The 25,546-nt window shown below is 50.9% G+C and overlaps 12 protein-coding genes across 12 annotated transcripts; 6 read left to right on the forward strand and 6 right to left on the reverse strand.

Moving 5' to 3' along the window:
• Positions 1–23: 23 nt before the first annotated feature.
• Positions 24–1,350, reverse strand: M438DRAFT_394993 (uncharacterized protein; the record flags this gene model as incomplete). The annotated part of the gene is made up of 2 exons (XM_029909185.1): positions 24–1,200; positions 1,258–1,350. The coding sequence occupies 2 exons, from the start codon at positions 1,348–1,350 to the stop codon at positions 58–60; spliced, it is 1,236 nt and encodes a 411-aa protein (XP_029764182.1). The 3' UTR covers positions 24–57.
• A 1,060-nt stretch (positions 1,351–2,410) lies between these two features.
• Positions 2,411–3,414, forward strand: M438DRAFT_362820 (uncharacterized protein). Its single transcript, XM_029907601.1, has 2 exons — positions 2,411–2,687; positions 2,831–3,414. The coding sequence occupies exons 1-2, from the start codon at positions 2,592–2,594 to the stop codon at positions 3,206–3,208; spliced, it is 474 nt and encodes a 157-aa protein (XP_029764183.1). The 5' UTR covers positions 2,411–2,591; the 3' UTR covers positions 3,209–3,414.
• A 103-nt stretch (positions 3,415–3,517) lies between these two features.
• M438DRAFT_343110 (uncharacterized protein) lies at positions 3,518–4,242 on the forward strand. Its single transcript, XM_029904905.1, has one exon. The coding sequence runs from the start codon at positions 3,618–3,620 to the stop codon at positions 3,912–3,914; it is 297 nt and encodes a 98-aa protein (XP_029764184.1). The 5' UTR covers positions 3,518–3,617; the 3' UTR covers positions 3,915–4,242.
• A 240-nt stretch (positions 4,243–4,482) lies between these two features.
• On the reverse strand, positions 4,483–6,177 carry M438DRAFT_362821 (uncharacterized protein). The gene is made up of 3 exons (XM_029907602.1): positions 5,055–6,177; positions 4,893–5,001; positions 4,483–4,840 (listed from the first exon to the last, which is right to left on the reverse strand). Exons 1-3 carry the CDS (start codon positions 5,961–5,963, stop codon positions 4,515–4,517), a joined length of 1,344 nt encoding a protein of 447 aa, XP_029764185.1. The 5' UTR covers positions 5,964–6,177; the 3' UTR covers positions 4,483–4,514.
• A 422-nt stretch (positions 6,178–6,599) lies between these two features.
• Positions 6,600–8,316, forward strand: M438DRAFT_136133 (P-loop containing nucleoside triphosphate hydrolase protein). Its single transcript, XM_029898863.1, has 4 exons — positions 6,600–6,773; positions 6,826–7,006; positions 7,070–7,122; positions 7,183–8,316. Exons 1-4 carry the CDS (start codon positions 6,686–6,688, stop codon positions 8,085–8,087), a joined length of 1,227 nt encoding a protein of 408 aa, XP_029764186.1. The 5' UTR covers positions 6,600–6,685; the 3' UTR covers positions 8,088–8,316.
• A 2,147-nt stretch (positions 8,317–10,463) lies between these two features.
• On the reverse strand, positions 10,464–11,081 carry M438DRAFT_343114 (uncharacterized protein). The gene has a single exon (XM_029904906.1). It carries the CDS (start codon positions 10,752–10,754, stop codon positions 10,596–10,598), a length of 159 nt encoding a protein of 52 aa, XP_029764187.1. The 5' UTR covers positions 10,755–11,081; the 3' UTR covers positions 10,464–10,595.
• On the forward strand, positions 10,644–11,378 carry M438DRAFT_136170 (uncharacterized protein). Its single transcript, XM_029898864.1, has one exon. The coding sequence runs from the start codon at positions 10,767–10,769 to the stop codon at positions 11,280–11,282; it is 516 nt and encodes a 171-aa protein (XP_029764188.1). The 5' UTR covers positions 10,644–10,766; the 3' UTR covers positions 11,283–11,378.
• Positions 11,379–11,973: 595 nt separating this feature from the next.
• M438DRAFT_291068 (uncharacterized protein) lies at positions 11,974–13,592 on the reverse strand. The gene is made up of 2 exons (XM_029901735.1): positions 13,209–13,592; positions 11,974–13,130 (listed from the first exon to the last, which is right to left on the reverse strand). Exons 1-2 carry the CDS (start codon positions 13,584–13,586, stop codon positions 12,333–12,335), a joined length of 1,176 nt encoding a protein of 391 aa, XP_029764189.1. The 5' UTR covers positions 13,587–13,592; the 3' UTR covers positions 11,974–12,332.
• A 1,481-nt stretch (positions 13,593–15,073) lies between these two features.
• On the forward strand, positions 15,074–15,769 carry M438DRAFT_136207 (uncharacterized protein). The gene has a single exon (XM_029898865.1). The coding sequence runs from the start codon at positions 15,185–15,187 to the stop codon at positions 15,662–15,664; it is 480 nt and encodes a 159-aa protein (XP_029764190.1). The 5' UTR covers positions 15,074–15,184; the 3' UTR covers positions 15,665–15,769.
• A 3,008-nt stretch (positions 15,770–18,777) lies between these two features.
• Positions 18,778–19,681, forward strand: M438DRAFT_343116 (uncharacterized protein). Its single transcript, XM_029904907.1, has one exon. The coding sequence runs from the start codon at positions 19,143–19,145 to the stop codon at positions 19,413–19,415; it is 273 nt and encodes a 90-aa protein (XP_029764191.1). The 5' UTR covers positions 18,778–19,142; the 3' UTR covers positions 19,416–19,681.
• Positions 19,682–20,080: 399 nt separating this feature from the next.
• On the reverse strand, positions 20,081–20,979 carry M438DRAFT_403297 (uncharacterized protein; the record flags this gene model as incomplete). Its single annotated transcript, XM_029909652.1, has 2 exons — positions 20,081–20,793; positions 20,913–20,979. 2 exons carry the CDS (start codon positions 20,977–20,979, stop codon positions 20,081–20,083), a joined length of 780 nt encoding a protein of 259 aa, XP_029764192.1.
• Positions 20,980–21,418: 439 nt separating this feature from the next.
• Positions 21,419–23,235, reverse strand: M438DRAFT_343117 (endo-polygalacturonase D). Its single transcript, XM_029904908.1, has one exon. The coding sequence runs from the start codon at positions 23,155–23,157 to the stop codon at positions 21,595–21,597; it is 1,563 nt and encodes a 520-aa protein (XP_029764193.1). The 5' UTR covers positions 23,158–23,235; the 3' UTR covers positions 21,419–21,594.
• Positions 23,236–25,546: the final 2,311 nt, after the last annotated feature.

The raw sequence follows: 25,546 nt of genomic DNA on the forward strand, positions 1-25,546 counted from the left end.
CGAAAACTATGACTTGCAATTCACCACTATCAGATCGACTGGTCTATCAGGACATATTTACAAGCGGTAGCCCAATTCTCTGAACCTCTCGCCAGTACTGGGTACAGGCAATTCCACTCGAAGCACCCATAGGAACCAGTCCTCTAGGGGAATAAAGACATAAAACACCTTGTTACTCATGAATGCGAGCAATACGAACATTGTCGCATTCCATGCATCCAGGAAATAGTGGTTGGCCGTGGCCACAATGGTCGTCAGGATCATCGCTGGGTATCCGACACCCACAGACAAATAGAAGACCTTCCACGCCCATGACTTGCGTGCCTCGCCTCGTTCCAACTTCCGACGGAATATTCCAGAGTGGTATATTATGGTGCAACCAATGCAAAACGCATATCCAAAATGCATACTCGGCATGGCTGCAAGACTGTTGACATATTTTCCACTCATCCACACAGACTGCGCATCATCATGCCTGACTGTGTTCAAGAACCCGTATTCCTTCGGCAAAAGACGAGGAGGCATGCAAGGATAGAAAATGAACGTCGTGAAAGCCATGAAGTTGGTCAAAGTCATGGTGCGGCGGACTGTCGCGAACGTCGGGTGGGATGGTGCAATGTAATAGTACCATGCGATGAAGCCTACCGTGCCAGGTATGTGTATCAGCGCGTATGCTTTGTTCAATACAGTCAATGCATCTTGATGCCCATGCATGAACCATTGCTGTATTTCTTGCTCACCAGGGAAAAAAGGGCTCAGGAATCCGTGCTGCTCAAAATCCAGGACAGCAAGTCCATGGCTCTCCGCCACTGTCCAGATACCTCTGCCAGCAAAGATCTCGTTGGACAAGATCGCTGTCATGCGGTAGAAGCCGTAGTTTATGACCCAGTAGAACATCTCTATCAGGAAGGGGAACCGCTGCAGGATGCGACTGTGTATATTGTTCTTGAACTGGGAAGTGTTGGGCGTCTTCAATGTGATGCCTAGCAACTTCCGTGTTTTAGGCATATTCTTGGTCGCAGCAATGTATTCCTGCGCATCGTCTTCGCCGCCTTCGTCGTGGGCCAGAAGCTCATCTGATGAGCGGGCTGAGTCGTCGCCGTTCAGAGTTGACTTGTATACACCAGGCTTTGCCGCGAAGATCCGGTATCCCCTTCTCCGCGTCATGACCATGGCTCCGAACAGGATTGTCACTACCATCTGTGGACAACGGCTGTCAGCTGTTCTTCAACTTGTCTCCGTTGGCGCGGTTCATACCAATGGTTCTGCCCAGCCAGGTAACTTCCATGCTGGCTTGCTATTCCATCGCGGTTCCTCGGGTGTCGTCGAATTCTTGACTAAAAGATCCATGGCGAATTACTCGCTGGAAAGCACGATCTGATCAGTCTCGCCAAATTCGACGACTAAGGTTGTCGGCTCGGCAGGTCGCGTGATCGGGAATTGTGTTCCAGTCAATGGCTGCATGCAAGGGATTTTTGTTTGCCAAAGGATGCCGGATTCGAATGAATGACCGCAAACAATGCAAAGGTACCACGAAACACTAGGGACAGTAGGAACACAGAAAAAACAGGAATAAAGATAGGAATGTGTTAATAGGGATTGACAGGTTTGACAAGAGGTGCCTGCTCTTCTGAATATAAAGACCCTGATCGATTGAATATTTCGAGATGCCGTCGTCAAACTTTGTTGAAACCCTCCGCGTCACCACTGCGTAGATGTACGGGCAGGGGGTTTTCGTACGGAATTTATCCTCAGTTGATCATCTAGGACAGTCCCTCATCAAATCTAAAATCTATTTGGTCGATCTCTCAATATTTTTCACATTCAGTATGTCACTTTAAGCATTCAGGCAGACAGACGGTGTTACCAATCCGCCTGGCTACGAGCGGTAAAACAGACGCTTCGTAGAGATGCGTGTCATCAGAAGAAAACGATCAGTATTTGAGAAGTCTTCAAGTTGTTCAGATCTCCCTCCTCCACCATCTCTCCACGATACGAATTACGGAGGCTCAATCCGCGATCGTCAGGACTTTCCACATTCCTCGGCCTTGGCACGCTACAAAGCGCCTCCCGTCGACAGCTAACCGCCGCCCCACCTGAACTCTATCACTATCACAACCTCGCAAGCTCGTATATAGTACGGCCTTCATTCTCTTGCTCGTCCATGCTAGGATGTTCATCCTCACTTCACAAAACTCTGCCAGTCTTTGCTGTCTCGATCTTGAATCTGCGACAGTCGGAAGAGTGCGTATCATCGTTCATCGTCTTTCTGGTTTGAGTCCAATCAGCCACCGTGCCGCGTCAGCTGTTTCGTTGCCTTCTTTTGTTGTGTCGAATCGATTTTGTTTATTTTCTTCTCCTATTGAATTTTAGGATGTGTCTTGTGTCTCTTGTCTCCTTGCTCCATCCTATGTCCATCTCGCATCTGCTCGACATGATGGTCTGCCTTCTAACAGTCGGCAGGTCTGCCATAGGACTGACAATCTGGGACATCAGACCTGAGACTTCCACTCCTACATCTGGCAGGACTATCGTTTCTGACTCAAATCTTGAGAGCTGTTCGAGAATTTGACGAAGCATCACGCGAAAGCATGGCAGAGTCGAGCTGGTTGGTTGTCGACGACGAGTTGAGCGTAGAGTGCGAAAAGGACATTGATCATCGCGCCGCAACACCACTACAGCCGGATGTGAGTACTTGGTTTTGTCTAAGAAACATGCATATGGTCGAAACTGCCATGTACATCGAGCTTCCCTCCTATTTCTTGCCACATATACCCGCTACCAGGCAAATTGTGAATATCTAGACCTGACAGTGTTCTCCCCGTCACAGAACCAAATCAAGGCTGTACCAGATCGAAAAGAACGCGAACTCCCAGTACAAGATTCGCCTACAGAAACTTCCGACTCAGAATCATCTACGGATTCTGATAGCGACACTGACGACTCCGAGAACCCAGTCAGGGGTAGTGTAACACGTCGCATCCCGATCTGGGGCACCTTCAAGCACTGGTCTGCAACAATCCTACGCTTTCTGGTATACTCGCCTTTTAGAAATATGTTCGTGCAGCTGTTCACCTCTTCTCGTGCCCCAAGCACAACGATCGCGCCTGTGAGGAAGCCGCCAACCCTCGTGGAACAATGGGGAAATCGTAACCCCAACTTTTCGTTTGCACTCACACACAAGAGCAAAAAGCTCAAGCCAGGCTAGGGAAAACATCACCTGTTTCACATTATCTGCGCGACCAAGCAGAACAAGATTTTCTCACCACCTTTGAATTCTATTCATACTCCGACTTGGGACTTGGGAGGGTTAATCGAGCGTAGTTTATCCATTGGGGCAAATCACTTAATCCTGGGATGGCTCTTACCTCATGTACCAAGTAGCCACGAAGTGAATGATTCATCCAAATTCATGGCAGTTGCGACAGTCCATCTCGCGTTCCTGCCACGTGTTGTGAGCTTCGAATTGTTGACGTTCCACTGTAGCTTCTGATCTCTCAACTCGCCATCGCTCTTCTTTTGATCAACGATACATCCTATTTATACGATGTCAACCATATCCATAAACAAATATCATAGCCACCATCCATCTATCCCAGCATACAATCGCGCTAGCAATGAGCGATCCACCACTGGCCCTCCTCGCCCTGCCTCCAGAACTGCGAAACAGGATCTACGGATACGTATTCGCAGACCCAAAACAACGGTCACTTCGCCACCCTCTGCGCCATGTTTCCAAAGCCACGCACGACGAAGTCACTCTAATGATTCTGCATGAGAGGTTCCTCACCATATGCCTACGCAGCCGCTACTTTGAACGTCAAGTGTTGATACAACCCTCTATCTTCCTACCTGGAGATCATCACATTCGGACGTCTTGGCTCGAGTTCAAAAAGTCTCTGCTATCGCCATAGATTCGCGGTTTCAAAGCCACCTGTATCGAAGATCACGACTGCAACATTCGTTCGACGGTGGTGTTTTGGCCACGGGATTGTTACAGGTTAGTCATGGAATGGCACAAAGGAGTCCCAGGTCCGAAATGTGGCGCTCTTGCTAGTTCTTGTGTGCGTTTTTTGCAATTGTATAGCACCTGGCCGGTTGACGATATCACTGTTGCTAGGGTGGAGCTCTCCGTTCGAGCATTCCGGGATGTTGTTCAATCAGAAAGCGAGACGATCTTTGGTGGTCACTTTTACACGACATGAAAGTAGCTCAAGAATTACACTCTTTTTACGCTCGGACACTCATCAGTCACCAAATCTGACTGTTGCATGCAACATGCTTTCGGGTGTGTCTCGCTGTCCAGAGATAGCACGTTGGAGTATCTCTCTCAGTGGAAACTTGCCGAGTCATCATGAACTTCTTGCCTTTCGGCAGCCAATTCAAGACCCAAATGGATTACATTTTCTTCATTAACTTTCCAGACAACATACATATCAGTCTTACGCATACTTTGGATCCACAACAACGAGGTCAATGCATGAACAGAAAACCACAAAAACTTTTCAATTACATTAATCCTGAAACAACCTTATATAAAAGTGTTCTCCTGTTTTTACAACCTCCATTTCCTCACCAACTCTGATTTCTCCTTTACCTGCTGCATCTTCCAGCAGAGGAACCATTTGCATACCTAGTACCGGATGAGCACCGGCGCCTTTGTCTACAAAGCCTCGTGTTTGTTTGAGGGTCTTGTAGGGTTCGGCGCGGTCTTTGATGCCGGTTACTGGGTCGACGTTGGGCAGGTCGCAGCGAGTTGTTCGACAGCTTACGTGGTAGGAGAGATTGCGAGAACGGATTTGTTTCCAGTCGTCTTCGGCGAAGGGAGGGGCGTTTGTGACTGGAAGATTGTCAGAGGTATGTTGATGATAGGAGGGTTGACGAAGACTTACGGTAGATGTTTGCGCGGAAGCGGAGCGCGTCCAGGTGGGGTGTTGGTAGGTTTGTGATGGTCTTGGATACTTTTTGTACTGAGGCGACGCCCATGATTGACAGCGGGTACTGGAAAGTGAGGTCAGAATTTGTTGGTCGGATCATGAGGTAACATGGCTTACAGCATCAGCAAAGCCAACACCAGGTTGGTAGCCAGCCTCTTCTATCCTAGGTGCATTCCTAAATACCTTGCGATGGTTTAGGGGGTCTGCCTTGAATAGAGCAATAGGGTTAGAGACACCGAGGAAGTATTTCAACTTTCCTAGTGTCTCTGGTGGTATCTCCGAGGTGATGTTGATGGCTGTGGGTGAATCCTTCCAGATCTTCATGACTTCGCGAGTGTATTTGCTTGATCTCTCCTCGTCAGGGGCAATAGGAAGTTTGAAGGTAATGCGAGGCTCTGCTTCGATGTCGCGCTGAGCAAGCTTGGCCTTGAAGATTGAAAAAGCAGTTCTCAGGCCATTCATATTCCAGGACCACTCAGGAGTAAAGGCGAAGGAGCAAACGACACATCCTTGAGACTTGACCCACTCTGCTTTCGGAGAATAGGTCGGCGATGACGGGTCCGGGATCCAGATCTGAGTGTCGACCTGACTCAATCGAGGGACATTTCGTTGGGTGATGAACTTCCAGTTGTGAACCCATTCAGAGTTGACACTGAGATCTCCCTCCTCTTTCTCTACTTGCTCTGTCTTGAGCTGGGTGAAGCAGAATTGACGATCATAACGCAGACCAGTCAGGATAACATCGCTGTCTTCAAGTTCCACGGGCTTGCAAGACTTGACCGGGTAGATGAACAGGGCCTTGATCTTGCATGCCGCTGATGAATCGAGGTTCTCTCCGTTGTGCTTTGGTGAATACTGATCAGACATGTTACTCCTTCCGATAAGGCCAATGCGGCGACATCCAGGAATAGTCGATTCTGATTCTTGATCCTTCCGTAATTGGTTGCTGAAGGCGAGCAGTGAAGCAATTGAGGCAGCCAGTATCGTGATTAGGGCAATTACGCCACCCTGCAATGAACTGTCCATGTTTGTCGTTCTTAAGCGAATGTATGGTTTGAATAAACGTCCAGAAGATGCAAAAGAGCAGCAAGAAACACCACCGGCTTAATGAGTGAAACAAGAAGGACGAGGCAAAAGAGAAGTGACTGAAAACACCAGCATCGTACAGAGAGCAAGACACGCGAGAAACGGAAGCAAAAATGAAGCACTGGACAAGATCTTCAGGTACAGAAAGGAGTGGTGTACTATTTGAGTCTGGAAGACCGGGGACAGGAGCTGAAGCAAGTCATGTGGAGCGGGCCGTCGACAGTTTCGGCGAGTCCGATGGTGGTTTGGCCACCCCATCTCGTAGGATTATACTAAAACAGTAGATATACAGGTAGATCAGTACGTTCGTCGATACGACAGATTCACAGAAAGGTGAAATGGTGTGTAAGATGCGCAGAGGAAAGGCTTGGCTTTGAGAAGTGCTTTTCGTTGATTTCTGCATCTCCGGCATGCAGTTGTTCGCGATATGGAAGTGTCATGACTGGGCGCGCGGTTACCATGCCGGGGACGCCGAGCCGTAATCGATAGGGACGGTGGTGGGAAGGCGCCGAAACTGTTCGCTGTTGTGTTCCTCGTTGCAGATGATTGGGTCAATTCACGATAGCTTTTACATGTCCTGACAGCCTCATCTCCTCGTGGCCAGCGGCTGTCGACCGTGCCATCTGCCATCTGCCATCTGCCATCTGCCATCTGCCATCAACATGTCCGAACCGGCCCCTCCGTCGCCTCCGCGCCAGGCCCCGCCGTCGTCGTCTACTACTACCGCTAGACAGCCGCCCCCGTCTTCTCGTATGTCGCGTGTCTATACGATGGCTGTATACCAAGTCTGACTTCCTGTCAGACCGCCTGCCCACCGTCTCGGCCTCCGAAGCACTGCTTAGTCTACAGTCGCGCGGACCCCGATCCATCTCTACCGGTCTTGATCAACTCAATTCTCTCTTGGGCGCCACCAATGCTGGACTCGGCCGTGGTAAAATCACCGAGATTTGGGGGCCATCTGGCTCCGCCAAATCTTCTCTTGCGTATGTTCACTTTGTACTCGTACACGCATCGTATTGCTCTCGTATCCTAACACGTCCTCGTAGATTGCAAACGGCAACACACGCATTGAACAATGGGAGCTCAGTCGTCTGGGTAGGTGCGTCTTTCTTTGGCCCGAGCTGTATACACTACGGATGCGCCGGCTGACATGGACTAGACGCGACAACGCCTTTCGCCATAAATCGACTGAACCATTTCCTCGCCGCGAACCCCTCCACACATGGCCATGATTCCGAGAAGGACTCCAGGCTCGACCGCTTCCACGCGTACTCGACCCCTACCGTCGCTCACCTATTAGCCCTAACCCTACATCCTCCGCAATCGTTTCCGCCGCCGGGGACTGCCTTGATGGTTATAGACGACCTACACGCCATCTTCGAGGTATCCTATCCACGCAATCGTGCAAACACTTTTACAAGCCATAAATCCGAAGCTGCCAGGTGGGCTGCTGGCCGTCGCTATGGAATCATGGGCACTCTCATCTCGGCCCTGAAAAAGCTGGCTGCTCTGAATGACGTGGCCATTGTGGTGACCACCGGGTGTGCCACGCGTGTACGTCCTCACAGCGGTCTGGGCGCTGTCTTGGTACCTGGCATGGGAGGTGCTGAATGGGAGGCTGGTGTATCAAACAGACTGGTCATGTTCAGAGATTTCAAACTCGGAAGCTGGGCACAACAACAGCAAGATCCGGAAAGCGCGAGGTACGTTGGTTTACAGAAGGTCAATGGTGTCGCCTTTTCCGACGAAGGTGAAACTGGCCAAGTCGTTCCTTTCGTCGTTGACAAGGACGGCCTCAAGGGCGTCGTAAATAAGGACTCTACTGCAGGCGCCCCTGTTGTGACACTTGCCGCGTCATCTCCTGCCAAAGGTCGCAAGCGTCCGTACTCAGACATTGCCGATGCAAACACGGCAGAGGGTCGTGATGAATACGGCTGGTTGAATGGAGACGAGGCTGATGCAGAGGGCCTGGTCGACGAAGCAGCCTTGCTGGAAGACGATGAAGCCGCCGCAACCACTGCAACCGAAGACGACACGTCCGCAACTATCGTCATCGATGACTGAACAGGACCACCAACACCCAACCGGCAGATGACTCTGGATGTCTAGATGACCTGTCATCTTGCGGCAAGACGACATGCCTGCCAGTCATCCATCCATCCACCCTCCTCAAAAGCAATCTTATCTGACCGGATAAATTCGAGATCCACCCTCCTACTCCACAGGAAGAAACTCCGGCTATGAAGGCATACTAACCACCCCCACGTCGGACGTCCTACGTTCCCTTGGCCCTCCGCATCTACATTCTTCACGATTACGCATGTTCTATTTCCGACCTCCACAATCAAGACAATCAAACAATCACATCATCGAGACTCTGCAGGAGTACAAAAGCCCTGTCGAAAGAGAAGGGTGTCACCAGGTTACGGATCTGACATGTGATAAAGGGTCATTGTTTACATTTTGGGGGTGGTGGAAGCATATGATGATGAAAGGGGCTGCCTGCATGTGCGACAGGAAATCATGCAATGCAGCAGAGCGGCCCGGTGCAAGCCACAAGGTGATCACTCAACTTCTTTGGAAAATCAAGATCATGGCTTGTGTGGGAGAGATGGAAGAATGTGGGAAAGTTGGATGCAGAAAATGTATGTACCTTTTGATAAGGTGGTGTTGGTGGCTTGGTTGGACACACAGCCCACCACAAAAAGTGTCCGGAGAAATTCAGATACTGTACTGATAAGGAAACCACACTCTTTTCTCCAAGCACGTGCTTTGTCGTATTGGACCAGATGACTTGAACATCCTGCTTGTCTCCTTCCACATCTGTCGAGTCCATCGTTTTGTACGTGCCTATTTGACAGTCGTGTTTCTCCAAGCAGCCTCCAATCAATGCAACAGCTGAGCAGCTGAAGTGAAACGAAAGCCCTGAACAGCCCCGTGGAACGCGTGTCTTTTTGCTTGTTACTCGTATCATGGATGCATGTGAAACATCAGCTCCTCTCACAGTTCTCGCATATCCATATGTCTAAAATCTGCTTCTCGAGCTATCTATTGGCTGTGTAGCAAAGCGGTCAAGACTTCAGGCGGAGTGTTGATGCAGTCTCTTTGCATAGCCACGCATAGCGAAGTAGAAATCAGGTTATCGAATGGGCTTTGCATAGCCTGTTAAGCAGTCGTCGAATACGCTGCCTGGTCATGCACCGGGCATTGGATGGTCTGCATAGCCTTCCAAGCGATTACTGCATAACCTACATGGTCTTGCAAGTAGTCATTGAGTGGGTTGCAGGGCGGTGAGCATGTATTCACTGGATGCATGGCCATGTCGTATAGCTTTACATAGCACTCGATGCAGTCGCTTGACGCTCAACATGCTTGGTACATGAGCAAGTATAGTCCAATCTACATAGTGCACGAAAACAATCGCCGAGTGCATAGCCAATAACTCGTGTTTTGATATAGCGATCAAGCTTTATGCAGGATCCAAGATAGAATATAAACTTAGGTAACAAGCAAGAGGGGGAAATGAGGAGTTTCAAGCTTCCGAGCAAACCTTTCTTCCTCCTGTTGAGTGTTGACAGAGGGATATGACGTGTGGTCAAACAAGGTGTAACCCCCGGCCGACAATGACACCGAAGAAATGAGGCTCTGTTGAAGGCCCCCCTCGACGCGGAGTCGCCCAGTCAAACTGTCCGGCGGGGCAAAGACAAAGCAAGATCACGGTGTGCCACTTCCTTCTGTAAGGCTGCGACGATGGAAGGATGGGGTAATCGAAGTAGACAAGTACTTTTGTTCTTTTTGAGGGGAAAGGAAGAGGTCTGTTTTACCTTTGTGATTCGACGCCATCATCCTGGGGAAGTCGAGGGGAGGAGGGAGAGGCGTGAGAGGCTTACCGCGGGTAGAAGCGGCCCCGGACCCCAGGGCCGAGGTCAAGTGGAGGATGTAGACATGTACCTGCGTAAGTATCTTTGAACATGTCACAAGTCTTTCTTGCTCTTTTCCTTCTCTTTGACTGTGGTTATCTGAGATGAGACAATAGATGTTCTCGACGTGTCGTTGGTCATTCGCTCGTTGTGCTTGTCGCCTATCTTGAACGGATAGTGGCAATATAACACGTAGTGGTGACGGGTACGCGGCTGCTGTGTATCTCTATCGGCCTTAAATGGCGACCCCCACGATTTCTCTCTCGATCCGATTGCCTGATCATATCCCGACAGGGTTTGTGCTCCGAGCCTATGATACCTCATATGAGGTTATCGATCGGGAAAGTGTCGAGTAGATTCCATGACGTAGCGAGTAAGTTGCGCTTTTCGACGGCAAAGCAGGGATGGAGCTATCGATCTGGGGGTCCAAAGCCTTCTTTCGAAGGAAGATCAACTCTGAGAGGTTTTGAGTTCGTCTACCGCTGTGTTGCCAAGTGGAGCCGAGTGGGCAGGCGGGTTTCGTTGAGAATGCCCAGAGAGCACACGTTGCGATGTTGCGGTGAAGGTGGAAAGTAGTGATGCGCCAGTTACGCCGTTGGCTGTAGCTGTGTGTGTCTGGCACAGCTGCGATTTCTGCCACAGGATGCTGGTCTTATCGCTCGCGCAAAGCAACGTAAAAAGAGCGGGCGACTACGGCCGTGAAGAACACCAGAGCGGGACTACCCTCCAGCAACAGAGCAGCATCGGAAAAGCGGGTTCCTAGTTTCTTGACATTGCGAATACCTAGGATGAAGCTTTTCTGTCTAGTCATCCTGTCGTGCGCATGACAAGAGGTTGTTGGTGTGTTTGTTTTCCCCGCGATCCCCGCAACAAAGGAAACCTGGAGACGACGGGGTCTTCCTCGATTCGGGATGCCGGCTACCCCGACTCGGGACTTGCAGCTCTTGTACCTGCACGCCACATCAACCATCTAAATGGGCTGGCGGCTTGCAAGAGAAACACTGGTGGAAAACAGGTGGCCAGGAATGATCCTCCCTTGTCGCATTCCTGTGCGCAAGAGCCCGGTGAGAAAGGCGTGCGACGATCACCATCTAGTCAAGTTCCTGTGTGTGCAATTCAACAAACGCGATTCCGAGTTCGGCCGAAGACTGTGCGCACTTTTGGCAGTCCTTGCGACATACGTCCATACGAGACGGTTGCCCTAATTCCCGGCCTCAAGAGGAAATATGGGTCGCCGCGTTGGTATGTTGCAAATGCCATGACACACCAACGTCCGATAAAGCAGATAGTGTGGAGGAAGAACAAGACTTACGAGACAAGCATTCTTTCCGTTGAATAGAGGAGAGTCAGAGGCCAGACTCTACTTCTGCCACCGTCGATCAGGGGGGGGTTTATGTTCATGCTTTCATGCGGACATCTCGAGTTCCCATGGCGTGACTTCGGAGGAAGGACGATCATGTCGGGGTAATCTGCAGCAGGTCTGATACGCACTTTACAGCAACAAGAAAGAACGTTTGTGTGCCAGTGGTGATGACTCAACTCGTGAGGTTGATTCGTTGACAGCAAGAGCAAGTCTGCGAAATGAAAAGCGACGATCCCGTAAGCCCACTAAGCGCCCAGGCATCCTCTCGTACGGAAGAAGCCCGAACAGACTTCCCATTGCTCCGATTACCAATAAGTGAGACGTTCTACTCGAGTATCTGCATCATCAAGCGCTGCTGTAAGGGCCCGTGGGGAGGCTTGGAGGACGCTGGGGCACACATGTGGACTGATTGTGGGTAGAAATCTGGAGAACAACACGTACTCATGTGCACTGACACGCAGAACGCTTCGCTGCGGAGATGCAGTGGAGCTGATGATGTGGAGCGACAAAACAATACGATTATACGGCCAATCTGAGTTGGGAAATTGAGATGTAAAAATGTGTGTATTTTTTTCGAAGCAGAGGATGAGTCTGTTTCGAAAGGTTGAGTTAAGGGGAGAGCAAGAAAGCGTCTATCTAGAGGAAGGAACCATCGGGCTCCATTCATCCGCATTAGTGTAGAGAAACAGGCAAGCCGCTAAAATCGCAAAGAACAGAAACGAAGTCATTGGGGTTTTCGAAAGCAATAACAAAACAGTTGGCGATCTTTTCGATCGCAGGTATCCTCTTTGACCACAAACCCGGCAAGGGATCCTTTCCTTGAACTTCCCTCACGCTTCCCGCTCAATGATTCCGATCAATCCGACTCCAGTCCAGTCTATAGGGTAGAGAAAACGCCGTGCCGAAACGAAGAATAACAGAGACTCCGAAAATGATATGACAGAACGCCCAGGCCATGATTTCGTGCCATAGCCATTAAAGCCTAACTCCTTGACAATGATTTCAACCAAACAAGTTGCAAGCTGCTTAATTCGAGTTGTCGCCGGCTATGCTGCCAGTAGTGCTGGACTGACCGCTGCTGAAGCCGTTGGGGTTGTTGAGGAGATCGTTGACCTTGACGGCTGAAGGCACCATGGGGATTGGGAGTTTTCGTTGTGCTCCGTCTTCGCGTTCCATGATCTCACTGATACGTAGGCCGCTGTGGTGCGTCGGAATGTACGGCTGTTGACCGTCAGCGGACGGCTCAACAGGGGCAAGGGCGGGAGGCGGTTGGTGCTGGAGGGAGAGGTGGTGGAGTGTGGGGAGTTGCACACCGTTATGGAAGTACTGCGGACGAAGCCGAGGAGAATGAGAAGGAGTAGCCAAAGGAGTGTGGTCGGGAGTTGGCGAGGTAGACTCGTGTGAGAACGAAGGAGATGGCGGCGCAGTCGACTGGGGAGAGCCAGGACGCGACTTCTTGGTCATGCGGTGTTGAGAGTAAGGATCGTCATCCTCGTGAGAGTGCGAGCGCGACATTGGCTGAGAAGTGGGGTTCGAGCTGTAGTGGTAAGCCGAAAGCGAGGGAAGGCGACCGGTCGAGTAAGGGTGGTGGCTGTAAGGGTGGGTGCCATATGTGTGTCTGCTGGCAAGACCTAGGTGATGCGTGGGAAGGGAGTTCTCACGCTCAACCTGCGAGGCAGCAGTGGCCAGGAGGTTGATGTCCATGGGGTGGTTAAGACCAGCAGGGCTGAGGTCGCCGCTCACATTGCGCGTCAGGTAGGAGCCAGGGTTACTTGTGTAGGCGCTGGCGTAAGAGTGAGGAGGAGAGACGTTGGGCGATGAAAGCTGAGAGTTGGGTGCCGAGTGGGACAAGGTGTTCATCTTGGGTGGAGGAGGCATCATGTGGTTCATTTGCTGCATGACCTGGTGCTGTGCCTGGTCCATGATTCCTGCCTGGGCGGCGGCAGCAGCTGCTGCAGCTGCGGCGGCGGCGGCGGCATGTTGCTTGTTGCCGCGTCTCGAGTTGGGGTTGTTGTGGATGCGCGAGTGACGGGTCAGTTCATCAGAACGGCTGAAGCGCTTAGTGCATCCCGGGAACTGGCAGGCGTGAGGCTTCTCGCCGGTGTGAGTGCGGATGTGACGAGTCTGGTGCTCGAGGCGGTGGAAGGCCTTGTCGCACAGAGGGCACTTGTAAGGACGCGGCAGGTCAGGGCGCACTTCTCCCTGAGGAGGGGTCTGAGTAGTCTGTTCTTGGGTGGGCATCTGGGCAGCCATGGCGGGCACGGTGGCAGCAGCAGCCATGGAAGGGTGGGATTGGACACCGGCGTCGACGTAGGTCGAGGGAGTGCTGGGGTGAGAGGGGGGAGTGGCCGAGGAGTTGTCTGGATTCAAGAGGCTGGAGAAATCCACACCGGACGAAGTGCGCTGCATTGACGACGTGAAGACGAAAAATCTGGAGAATAGGCGGGAGGGGAGAGGGCGGGAGAAGTGGTTAAATAGCGAGAGCGTGACGCAGACGAAGGGAAAAGGCGTGGGGGTGAGCTCCAACTTTGACTGAAAATGGGCGCAACGAAAAGATCCACCGGCCGCCAAGCCACAGCCTTCGTCGCGCCCGACGTTAGTCACTAGCGCACCTGTGCTGCTGGCCCAGGGCCGACAAGCTGGCGAGGACATGCCGTCGGAACGACACGGCTCTAGATAGCGCAAGGTCTCTCTTCGGTGCCCGAATCCAAAAGCACCTCGCCCGCTTGTGCCCCTTCTGTCCGTTTTGTGCACTGCACAGCGCCGCCAGATCCCCTCGACTTGTCGTGCGCCCCAGAGATCAGAGTCTGTCGTCGTTTCTTGCTTGCAAACCCTCGTCTATTTTTTGCGGAGCTCCCACCCGGCCATCGCAGAACAAGACTTTTTTAACCTTTTCCCGTGACGACCCGTGGCATGTGTTGGGGATGCCTATGCTTGTCCACGATCGAGGGTGCATATCCTTCGCTGTGCTGCAGTTATGACGATGTTGCACGGTTATCTCCCTCCAAGCGTTGGCCTCTTTGCAGCCGAGTAGCTTTCCCTTTGCGCTGCCTCTCCTTGCGTTGGCTGTATCTTTTTTGTCTCTGCGCTACATCTGACACGGGCGTGCACCGGAAATGAAATTGTGGGGACCCACATACAAGATTTTTCGAATTCTCATAGAAGCGCCCCCCAGAGGTAGGCCCGAAATAGCAGTACGCCCCTGGCTCTTGTTGTGTTTGTGCTTTACAACAGCCAAGCGGGAGCAAGGCCCGGCCTCGTCGAGTGAGGGTGCATTTCGCCGTGTTGATGCCGAATTCACTTGCCATCGTGCATCACGGGAAGGTGTCTGGAGCCGGACTCGTGAAACATGGAGTAGTGCTCGTTTGCGACGCATACGTTCATCGTTCGCTCCTTCCTCTATGCAGCGCATTGTTCGATCGCTCCTTCCTCTATCTCGGTGGGCTCTATTTCTCCGTTGGCGTCTTTACAGTCTCATGACGAGGTTCACTGCGGATAAGTTGTTCCTTCTTATCTTTCTGCCCTATCTGCTTTCCACTCCCGGAATGGCAGGCAGGGCTTACAACCTACATCCTAATTGGTCATTAACCGAACATTTATCCGCTGATGGCTGCAGACATCTGCTTTCACGCTCTGCCAGAAGTGTGCATAGGTAGTCTGATCTCTCCAGATCCTGGCATGTGAAACAAACCTGGAGATGAATCCGTCCGGGGAACAACGAATTGCGTTGCTACATGCTGCCCACGATGAGTATCTTCTCAGCCTCCTTTCGATATACGCACTGCCGCTGTGCACAGCCGTCTTCGTGCAAGCAATTTACTGCACGTTGACTATTGTCTTCGTTCCAAATCAGACACGGAGTGGAGGGATCGAACGACATGCCTCATACCAAGCGGGTAATTGCGCTCCACACCCATGAGCGTCCAATTGTCCATACCCGCTATTCGCGCGGTCATCTGTCCCTTTCTTCCGATAAGAACATCCTCATTCATGCCCATTTCGATGGCTGGAACACATTCGCGGGAGCTCTCCCCGCAGACGTGGGGGAACATCTCCCCCTGACAGAAGTCACAGAACCTGGGGCGCCCGGTGAGGACTTGTTTAGGCTCAGTTGCTCGACGACCCTCGAGCGCCATACGTACAGCTGTACGATCGTCTCATCTACACGAGTAGCGAGCGGCGCAATCAGCCTGGCAAAACCAAAACGTAATTCTTTTCACAATCGCCGAGCTTGCGAACAAGTGCCAATCACGCCATTGTTGTCTACTCCATCGTTGGCTTTTCGCACGTATCATGCAAGGCTCGTCTCCTTTCGCCCATCACGATCCGCACAGCACATGCCCCTCATCAAGAACTGACTTTGATAGCATCTCATAGATCCGGGGCACAACGACCAGTTCTCCACGCCAAGGGTGCCATAATCTGGAGGTCGCAAGCCACATTTGCACATCCTCCACTTCTCTACCGCTGCCATGGGTCAGTGCGGCATTCCCGTGAGTTTGCGGCAAAGGATGTTCGAAGCACTTCACTCCCCCAGGTTCTAGAAGATCACACAATTTCAGAGGCGTTAAACGTCTTGTTTCCATGCATCGCGATGGATTTCCGACGTGCGCAAGTCTTGCAATAGTATCATCAGTGCCCCTGGTATGCTCTTGATCAGTTTGGCAGGCATCTTTGCTTGAGACTGGGGGCCCAGATTTACAGACCCACCATGCCATCGAGTCATTATTCGACTCACGCCTGATTGCGATCCCCGCACGCCCTCGTCCAGACTCACTCCAAGCTCTGCCTGACGGCAGTTGGTTCAATTGTGATGTCCTTCAAAGGGTGAACTGTGCTGTTGCCAGCCAAGAAACAGAAGAATTGTCATCGGGTTCGGTCGGGCTCGTTGCGCGGCAGATGAAAATCGTGCGAGGCTCCACACGGTGATATGAGATTATGTTGCAACGCCTAGATCCGCCGCTGCCATCGGAGGAGCGGTTCAAGCAAGTCCCGATCCCTGAGCGTTGGTTACAGCCAGCTCCGAACAACAAGACTTCTGTCAACACGTGGTCGTGAGCCCCAAAGCCAAACGCCAGAGAGTTGATGCAGGTCCTGTCTCCAGAAAACAATTGTATCATGCTATGCCTCTCCACAAACAAACACACAGCGCCACCGACAGACATTACCTGAAAAACTCTCGCTTGCTTTACGTCGTTTAGTCAACACCTTCAGCGACTACCCCAACGCTTGGAGACTGTAGAAAAAATGTCGTCTGTTATCTTCTTGGCAGTAGAATTTGCTCACTCCCACCAGATCGAGTATGGCGTCCGAAACATTGCCGCACAACCATCCCCAACACATTTCATGGAGAAAAGCGTTCGAGAGAAAAATCTTTCCTACGTTTTCTTTTCACGGCGGATTCACGGCGTCACGCCATGCTTCTATCGTCGTCATCTCGCAAGAGGCCTCGAGTTCTATCCCCGGCCCTATCGAAACATCTGTTAGTCAGTGACGCGGTAGCCTGGTTTTGATACACCCGCTGAGTGAGTCGAGCTCAGTGAGCACTGGCTTTCACCGCTCTTGGCCCGGCATTGACAGCCCTACGCCCGGAGTTTTCTCTGAGAGACTCGCTCGTGAAGCAACCCACCGGCCCGACTGTGAATGAAATCCAAGGCCGAAGCAAGCCTTCGCGATCCCACCATATATCTTGTGCAATTACACACGCGATTCGCTTCATTTTGTCTCAACGAAATCATTACTGGCCGGCCCCAACCATCATAGAGGTGGCTTGGTGATAAAGCAGCGAAGCACCGAACGAAGTACGACATCAGATTATGGAAGCGGGAATCTTTCGTCTCCATCTTGTTCCTGCAGCTGGTTACGTAGATTTTGTGTGGAGACCCCACGACCACCACTGCCATGTGCTTCCAAGACCAGAACCAAGCCTTCGCCCACGCGTGCGAAGCCACCACAAAATGACAGAGCAGCGGTTCGTGGGTGCGCCTTCCGCGGCCTCCAAGCAAGAAGCAACGGGGCAGCTCAACATCGTATCACGTCCCCAAATCAACATTGCAAGCCGTGCTGATGTCTAGACTCATATTCCACAGGTTAATGGCGCACTGTGCACACATGTCACAACGTCCTGTTCGCTGGCGAGAGGCCGACAGGCTGCTTTCATGTGATTGTAACAGTGATGTTCAGGAGTGCGGGTCAAGTTTCGCCGAGATGCGTCGCAACAGTTTGAGCTCCTGCCCAACGAAATCCATTAGCATGTGCACGAATCGTACTCTCGCAGCTCAGCTACGGCTGCGGTAGTGTTGGGAAGTTTGTGCTGGTGCCTTGAGTCTTTTCGACTATGATTGCGTGCTCCATGGAGCTCGTAGTAAGCTCAAGCAAGTACGACAAAACATGATGAGAACACGCCATACGAGAATGCCTAGACTGATGCATGATACGAGCATCCCCACAAAAGGAAATGGCCGGCTGGGGACGCTGCGGGAAGCAATCTGGAGAGGATGATGTTTCCCACTCGGCACACATTCATCACGAGTTTAAAAGCTGCGCGGTCATCATTTGCCTATTACCTTCGGTTCCGGCGGGATAATCAGCCTAGCAGTATCGAAAAAGGAATGCCAATTCCGCAGGTCGGAAAAATCGGCTCTGTGGTGGTGTCGCTGGCCAGCGAGCTGTGACTATCCTAACCGATATCCACCGTTCATGGCGTTCCCCAATGTCCCCCACTCGGGAGCTGCATATCGTTCCTTGCAGACTGACAGCAGAATATATTAACACATGTGCGAATCAGATGACCTTGGCAGAGGCGTGTATTGTGCTGCCTTTCCGCCCGACCTTGTGGAGTCTGGGACACCACAAGCATTATCAGTAACGATGAGCACGAGGCGTCAGCCAGCCCGATGGCAGTGAGATTCTTTTCAAATCAACTGAAGGTTTGTAAATTCGTGAAGGCGCCACATTTCATCTTTGTTGCTCGAGTCTGTCGAATCGCTGTGACGGTGAGTCCACGTGCGTCGGAACAACTTGGAAACCGTCTAGGTCCGCTAGATGCCACTTGTCTCCACTGATCACATTGACACAACGAACAAGCATGCGATTAGAAGCGGTGGGGAAGACCGCTGAGATGTATCGCGGCCAAAGAGGGAAAAGTATCTTTCGTCTCACAAGCCGAGCTTTGTGTTTTGAAAAAAGCAGACGGCTCCACGATTATTCTAGTTGTGGTTTTGCATAGGCATTGATCTCACTGACTCTTGCAAATAGTGTTGCGCATTGTCTCAACCGTGGATATCGCGCTGTATCTCTTCCTGTTGTAATTCATGAGCTTCGCTTATCTTCACCATTCATCGTAGCCACGCCCTGCCCTGAGTGGAGCCGTTCTATGTGCTCAGAGCTCAACATAGATAAGACCACTACGACGGACAAGAATCGGCGCAAACCGCTTCCTTCGCTCAACATACCTATGCACATGAGAATTCCAGGCAAGGGTTGTTTGATTCTTGATCTTCTATCTTTTCGCGATTCTCGACGGCTCTCCTCTAGCAAAGTGCACCCCAATTCCCATGGCATTGACCAGATGGGACTGCGCAAAATCACTCTCTGGCGAGGTGAGATGATCTCATATACAACCATAAACCTGCATAAACGGTAAGAACATGCTCATACAAGTACGAAATGTGAGGTGGCATGAGACAGCAGCGTAAGAGGCATGAAGCAACAGCGATGCCGAGCTAGATTTCATCAAACAAGAACCTTCCATTCTGCACACTTCGTCTCTAAAAACTCCCCACAGAGCTCTTTCCTCAACATCAAGAGTAATAATTTCATTCTATATCACACAAAATGCCATCAACATCGTCACCAGCCTCCATCTCCTCCGAGGACCTCTGGGAAACCGCCACGGTTGTCGAGGAAGGACAAGAAGACGAACACCTTCTTCAAAAGTACGGACACTTCTCATCCGAGAGAACAGACAAGAAGACAGATCACCGTGCTACACCAAGCAGTCTACGAACGGATCACGTCAAGCGTCGCAGGATCATCATCGGTGCTTGTCTGGGCAGCTTTATCTTCATGATACTGTTTGGTTTTGGCGCCGGTATGCTGGTTGCGTAAGGATAGACTACATGAGCGCCGAGAACAAGGTGTTTTAATCGACGGATGGGGGAGATGGCAGTTTTCGCAGAGGCTTTGATTGATAATTCATGATGCCGGCCAGGGTCGTGAGCGCAACAACCTCTCCGCGAAAGAAACATGGTTTTTGTCGCCGCATTCTGTATTTTCTGGATTTAGAATATGTTTTCTGCGCTACTCATGATACCGTTATGCTCTCGTCGACCTTCCACGCTGTGAGAGCTTTGCGTTGTGGATGAAGAGTGGTCATTGATGATGGACAGTCCTGATAGTGAAACGCTCCCTTGACTCCGCCGCACACATCCTTTCCAGTGTCCGTATTATTCGAACACATCACGACTTAAGAAAGCAAGAAAGCAAGCAATCCTCAACTCGATCAAGAATTCTCAGTATGCAGGAGATTGTGAAATTGCGACAACCTGATTTGATCGTGATAGCTATTATCGAGTTCGTGAGGTGTAAGAAAATTCACCCGCAATGCGACGACCGACCGAGCGTCGACATCAGCGACAAGAAAATCTGTGCTAGGTGCAGGAAAACACAACCATCTTCGTCGAAGTGAGCGACTGCGATATGATTAACCTTCTTCAGGTCAGACAGTATTTAGATCGATCGGAGTCGACTGATCGGATTCGGTGTCCTTTGTGTCATTTCAGGAGATGCAATGTATCGCTGGGCCTTGAGACGTTGACAGTAGGTGCGCTATCGACAGAGTCGTAGTCAATGCTACCAGAATGGATGGAATTGTCCTCTAGCGAAGCGCTGACAGGCTCTTCGCAGTCGCTGGCATGTTGGGCATATCCTGTAGGGACAGATTTTGAGGAACCGTTTACGACTCCATCGCCTCTAGAGGTGACGGCCCACTTTGTCGCATTGCTATCATTGAAGACTTCGGTGATACTCCGAAGCTCGGCATAGTCCTTCTCGGCCTCGCGAAGAGTCTCTCTGGCACATTCGAGCAGAGCCTGTTCCGCCTCTTTCTCTTCCTTGGCCTGGGTTTCTGAAATACCTGCGTCTTTCTTCGTGTCCGAACCGAACACCTTGATACCCTTTTCTGCGAGGCGGACGGCCTCTTGGGCATGCCAGAGATAGTTGCTGTCTCCGCAAGCCAGTGTCATGTGAGCGCGAATGCGATAGAGCAGTGGAAGGCCGGAGTAGCTGATGAGCTGGAGCGCAATCCGACGAGATTTGACTCCGTTTTCTTTGTCGCCAGATGTCGCGAGCGTCTCCATCTGATTCCAGAGTGTCTCGAGCACCATCTCTTGTTCAGGTTGCGACATGAGTGGTAGGATTTCTGGTTGTGGTGTTACGTATTGTGGTCTTGTGGCAGCTGTAGTAGCGAGGAAGTGGACGAAGAGCGCTGTAGAACGATGTACCGTACGACAAAGGAAAGTGAGCACAGAGTGTAGAATTTACTCACTGTTTCTTTTTGACTTTCATACGTCTGCCTTCATTCTTGAATCTGAAAAGCCGACGCACGCGTCCACTTTTGGAAGTCGCTGGTGTCTAAACCTTCCACTTTCGTGACCAGGACAACATCGACCATGTTTGACTGTTCTATTGATCTCGATATCTCAGGTACCGACCTAACCTTAAGATTAGCTTCTAAGATGCAAGGTGATTTCTGCGTTGGTGTGATCGTCCAGAGAGAGCACAAAGGATAGCATCTCTCAGTGGATAAGGTGGGTGGTTGTGAAAAACATCTTGCATCTTCATAGACAGATCGACACAGCGACGGGCAGGCTGGGACTATGATGATGAATTCGATCCTTATCCCTGGCAAGACCTCGTCACCCCCTGATAGGGCCCATAAATCACCTCGATCATAATGTAGGCTTGTATCCGGATTCATACGTTTGTCAACAGAGAACATGTAACAGTGCAGCTGTTCGTAGATCTGGTTAGTGGGCAGCACGTCTCAAACATCTCATCGAGAGATCACATTATGACAATTTGAATTAGCGCACAGAAGAATAAACAGGGTCGTTTGGAAATTAGTAGCTACTAGCAATTTAGCAAAAGAATCCGTCTCTGTAGATTACATGTTATTCAGTTAGATTGAGTATGAATTACATAGAAGGTAGAAGTTTGCTTTCGCAAGATACGAAGACGATATGCATGCAAGAAGCAGACGTGCTCAGTCAGGTATCGCACATAGAATCTAAATTGCAGGGCAACCAGAAGAAGGGTAGTTGCACTTGTCACCACTGCCACCAGTGATTTCAACGCCAGAGTACGAGAAGTCGCTGCAAGAGCCGTCACCACAAAGGACGTAATAGTCAATGCCCTTGCTGCTAGACATAGTTCCTTTGACATCTGTAACAGTGACTCCAGAAATAGTAACACCGTTGCTGGGTTCGCCGGTCGGACCACCATTGAGGTAGTCCTGCTGGATTACCAAGCCGTACTTTTCAATGTTCTCCATGGTGATATTCTTGTAGTGGATGTTGGAAACCTCGCCAGTCTCGCCCTCGTTGGACTTGATGCGGCAACCGTTTTGGCTGTCGACGATGATAGAGTTCTGGAAAGTGACATCGCTGACGGTGTTGTTTGACTTGCCGCCAATGGATCCGATCGAGAGGCCATGACCACCAGAGCAGTACATACTGTCTACCAATATTTTCGAACCAGAGGTAACGGCAACACAGTCATCTTGGTTGTAGACATGGGAGTCAGTCAGGACGATGTTGTCGCTGGAAGAGATGTCGAATCCGTCAGAGTTGTGGGCGGCTGCCTTACTGCCACTTTTAGAGTTGGGCTCATTTCCAATAGTGTTGTTCAGAAGGATATTCGAGAAGGTGACGGCGTTGCAGTAAGAGACATAGAAACAGTGGACGGGCCAGTTCTGTATGTTCAAGTTCTCGAAGCGTCCATTGTTGACATGCTTTGCGACGATGAAGTGGTTGGGCTTAGCGTCACCTCCATTGCTACCCTTTCCGTCCCAGTAAGACTGTCCATTTCCGTCTATGACGTGACCGTCAGCGCCTTCCACAATGATATCAGTTCCCGTGATCACGATCGGGTCGAATTTCTTGTCGTTTGTATCCTCAAAAGTGGTCTTGCCAGCAAAAATGACATGGGTTCCAGTCTGCAGAGAGGTGAGATCGATAGTGCTCGAGGCAGGGGCTTTGATGTTGGAGAGGACGATATTGGTGCACGAGGCCACAGCTGACGAGATGCCAGCGTACTCGGTCACAGTGCAAGTGACACCGCCCGAAGCGAGCGAGACAGATGCACCTCCAGAAATAGTAGGGACAGCAGCCGCAGAGCTAGTAACAGCAGGAGTGGCAGCAACCGAAGAGCTGACCACGACTTCAGAGCTCACGGCGACCTTTGCGGCAGCACTGGTGACACTGGAGGAGTGGGTCCGGGTGATAGCGAAAACAGGGGAGCTCTCGACATTCTTGACAGAGGTGACAAAGCCTGAGGATGAAGGTGTGGTGGATGCGACGACACCCGAGGACGGTGCAGAAGCAGCAACAGCAGTAGCGGGGACCTGACAGCTGCATGCACTAGACAGCTTCTTAGGACTGTTGTCACAGACAGTCGCCCATGACGGAAGGCCGGTAGAAGCAGCGACGGTGCTTTGCGTGAAGGTGGCACAGAAGTCCGAGACTTCGGCTAAATTGTCGTGGTAGTAACCAGGACAAGGGTGTGTATCTGCATTGTTACATGCGAGAGCGACAGGCAAGAGAGCGCCTACGGTAGCGATAAAGCGACGCATCTTTCTGGACGTAAATGAATGACGAGGATTTTGTATAAAGAGTGTGAGAGAAGACCAGCTTCTGGAAGAAAGAGGAAAGAAGTGTATGCTTGAGCAACAAACAGAAAGGAAGAAATTGTTGCTGTTCAGAGACAAATTCAGATACTCACAAAACATCTTTATATCTATCACGGCGAAGGATCCGCTTGCCAATCCCATGTAGGTGCCGAGATAACCATAATAGAGCGAGATGTACCGGGCCTTCCAGATGAGATGCGTTTCAAACCATTGCGAATGCCCCACAGAAGCATTGAACCACTCTCCGATAGGGACTCTTTATGGATTTCCATATAATCTGCCCTGACACCGGAGATTTGAGCTGGAAGAGAAATCCGAAAAAGTTGTGTTTCAGCACAAGCCCTGACTTGGCATTACACGATGAAGGCCTAACACGTCGAGGGCGAGTGAACAGGCGATGAGAAGAACATCGAAAATTGCGCAAAAACGCGACCGAGGATATCGCGAATAGTCGAAACGATACTAAAGATCCTGTGTATGATCTGTACAGTACAATGGAGTAAGGTAGCTAAATGTATGAGTAAGGTGCAGTACGGTTGGAGAGACTTCAGGATTCGTTGACGACAGGTAAGGACCATCCATCACTGGCCCTTGCAAGTCGCACCTGCTTCTGTTGTGGCTCTCAACAACACGAGGTGACATTCTCATGAAACTCACTCAACAAAGGACGGGAACTCACAAGGCCAATGAGAAGTTGCGATACAGATCTGCACGTGAACATAATTCCATTAATCTGTCGACAGATTAATTTGTTCAAAGTACAAAAGGCGACAGAGTACGGTAGAGTTCGACCTTATTGGACAACAAAAGCGGCTTCCTCCATAGGGTTCAGGATCTGGCGGAAGTTGTTATGCCTAGAAAGTATCAACACGAAAGGTTCTTGATAATTCAACAGAACAGATAGAACATCTTGAAGTTATACAACGAATCTTTGGTACCATTATCGAGAAAATGAAAGCCCGATCAGCGAGACGATACATTCTCTGTACGTTCGAATGACTTGTTGTCAGCACGTCGCAAACACTCAGATTCCAGGAAGTCCATCAAAATTGTGAACTTGGGTGATTCGCGCCCCGGCTGGTAACACGTAAGACGAGTGAAGCCGGACGTGACACAGAGTGAGTTTGTTGATCCTTCATTGACTTGATTGGTGACACGATCTCGGCCATTTTCATACATGCCTTTGTCTGATCTCACCCTGTTGTTCTTCATCACATTCGTGCCCGAAGGTGAGGATTTGGTGTGCTGCTGGTCGTCAAGGAGCCTCCCAATAAGTATTGCTTCCTTCAGCAGAAATACGCGTAGCATAGTACTGACAAGAAATGCTTGGCATGCTTGGTGGTCAAGGTGCTGCAAATTCGACTGGTCCGAATTGTGCCTCGGAAAGAAACCAGAGCCAAACAGCCAAACACTCAAACAAGGATGTGACTCTCGAACAGACCTTCATGGTGGGATGTTCACCAATTGCTGTGTTGGTAGCGTACCTGGTGAGCGCAACTCGGGAAGAAGGGTACCCGTATCGAGTCTTTAGCCAGAACTACTGATTTGCCGCTCAGGTAGGAGGAAGCCTTGGTAATTGGGTACAGTCAGAATCTGTATGGGGGACCTTTCTTATTGCCAAGTCACCTCTGAAGGACGTACCATCTGATCTGGTACCAAAGAAGAAGAAGAGCCCATCACAGGTCCACGAGGCAGTCGAGCCTGAGCTGAGATCGTGCTTCGAACCGAACAGGCCCGCTACAAGTACCAAGGCCTCTTTAGCGATATAAACCGACAAGTCGCATCGAAAATGATCGATTGATTGAGGCCCAGCCATACGGACCAGCCCTGCTCCAAGATGATGAGGTTGTGCTTGATTAAGTGGTACATGCATATGCAAACCCCTCCTCGAATGGTGAACTTATCGGCGCCGATAGCCTCGAAACATGCAGTCCCCGGGGTATATTACGCAGGTTACTAAGGACCTGTCTTTGGAACTGTGCATACTTTACCGAGCGTCAGAGTCGAACTGCTAGTTTCCAGAGTGACAAGGAGCCGCGTGCATGCGAATGGACGGAGGCACTCTCTTGCAGTGTGGAGACACGGGGAAGGACCCGTAGCCGTTGCAGACCCTGCGTTGTTCCAATGGCAGGTTGCCAATCTGGCAAACGCCGGAGTCGATGATCTGCGCAAGAATGGTGCTCTCTCGACAGCTTGAGAACACAAGATGGAAACACCCAGTCTTGAGCGTGACACACGAGTTTCGAGTCGGCGCATGAAGGTCCTGATGATGCTTTGGAGCGTCGCATTCCGCTTCAAAGGGCGTGATAGGAGCACATGACGTTCTCTCCAT

The sequence above is a fragment of the Aureobasidium pullulans genome, assembly GCF_000721785.1.
Source record: "Aureobasidium pullulans EXF-150 unplaced genomic scaffold scaffold_3, whole genome shotgun sequence".
NCBI lineage: Eukaryota > Fungi > Ascomycota > Dothideomycetes > Dothideales > Saccotheciaceae > Aureobasidium > Aureobasidium pullulans.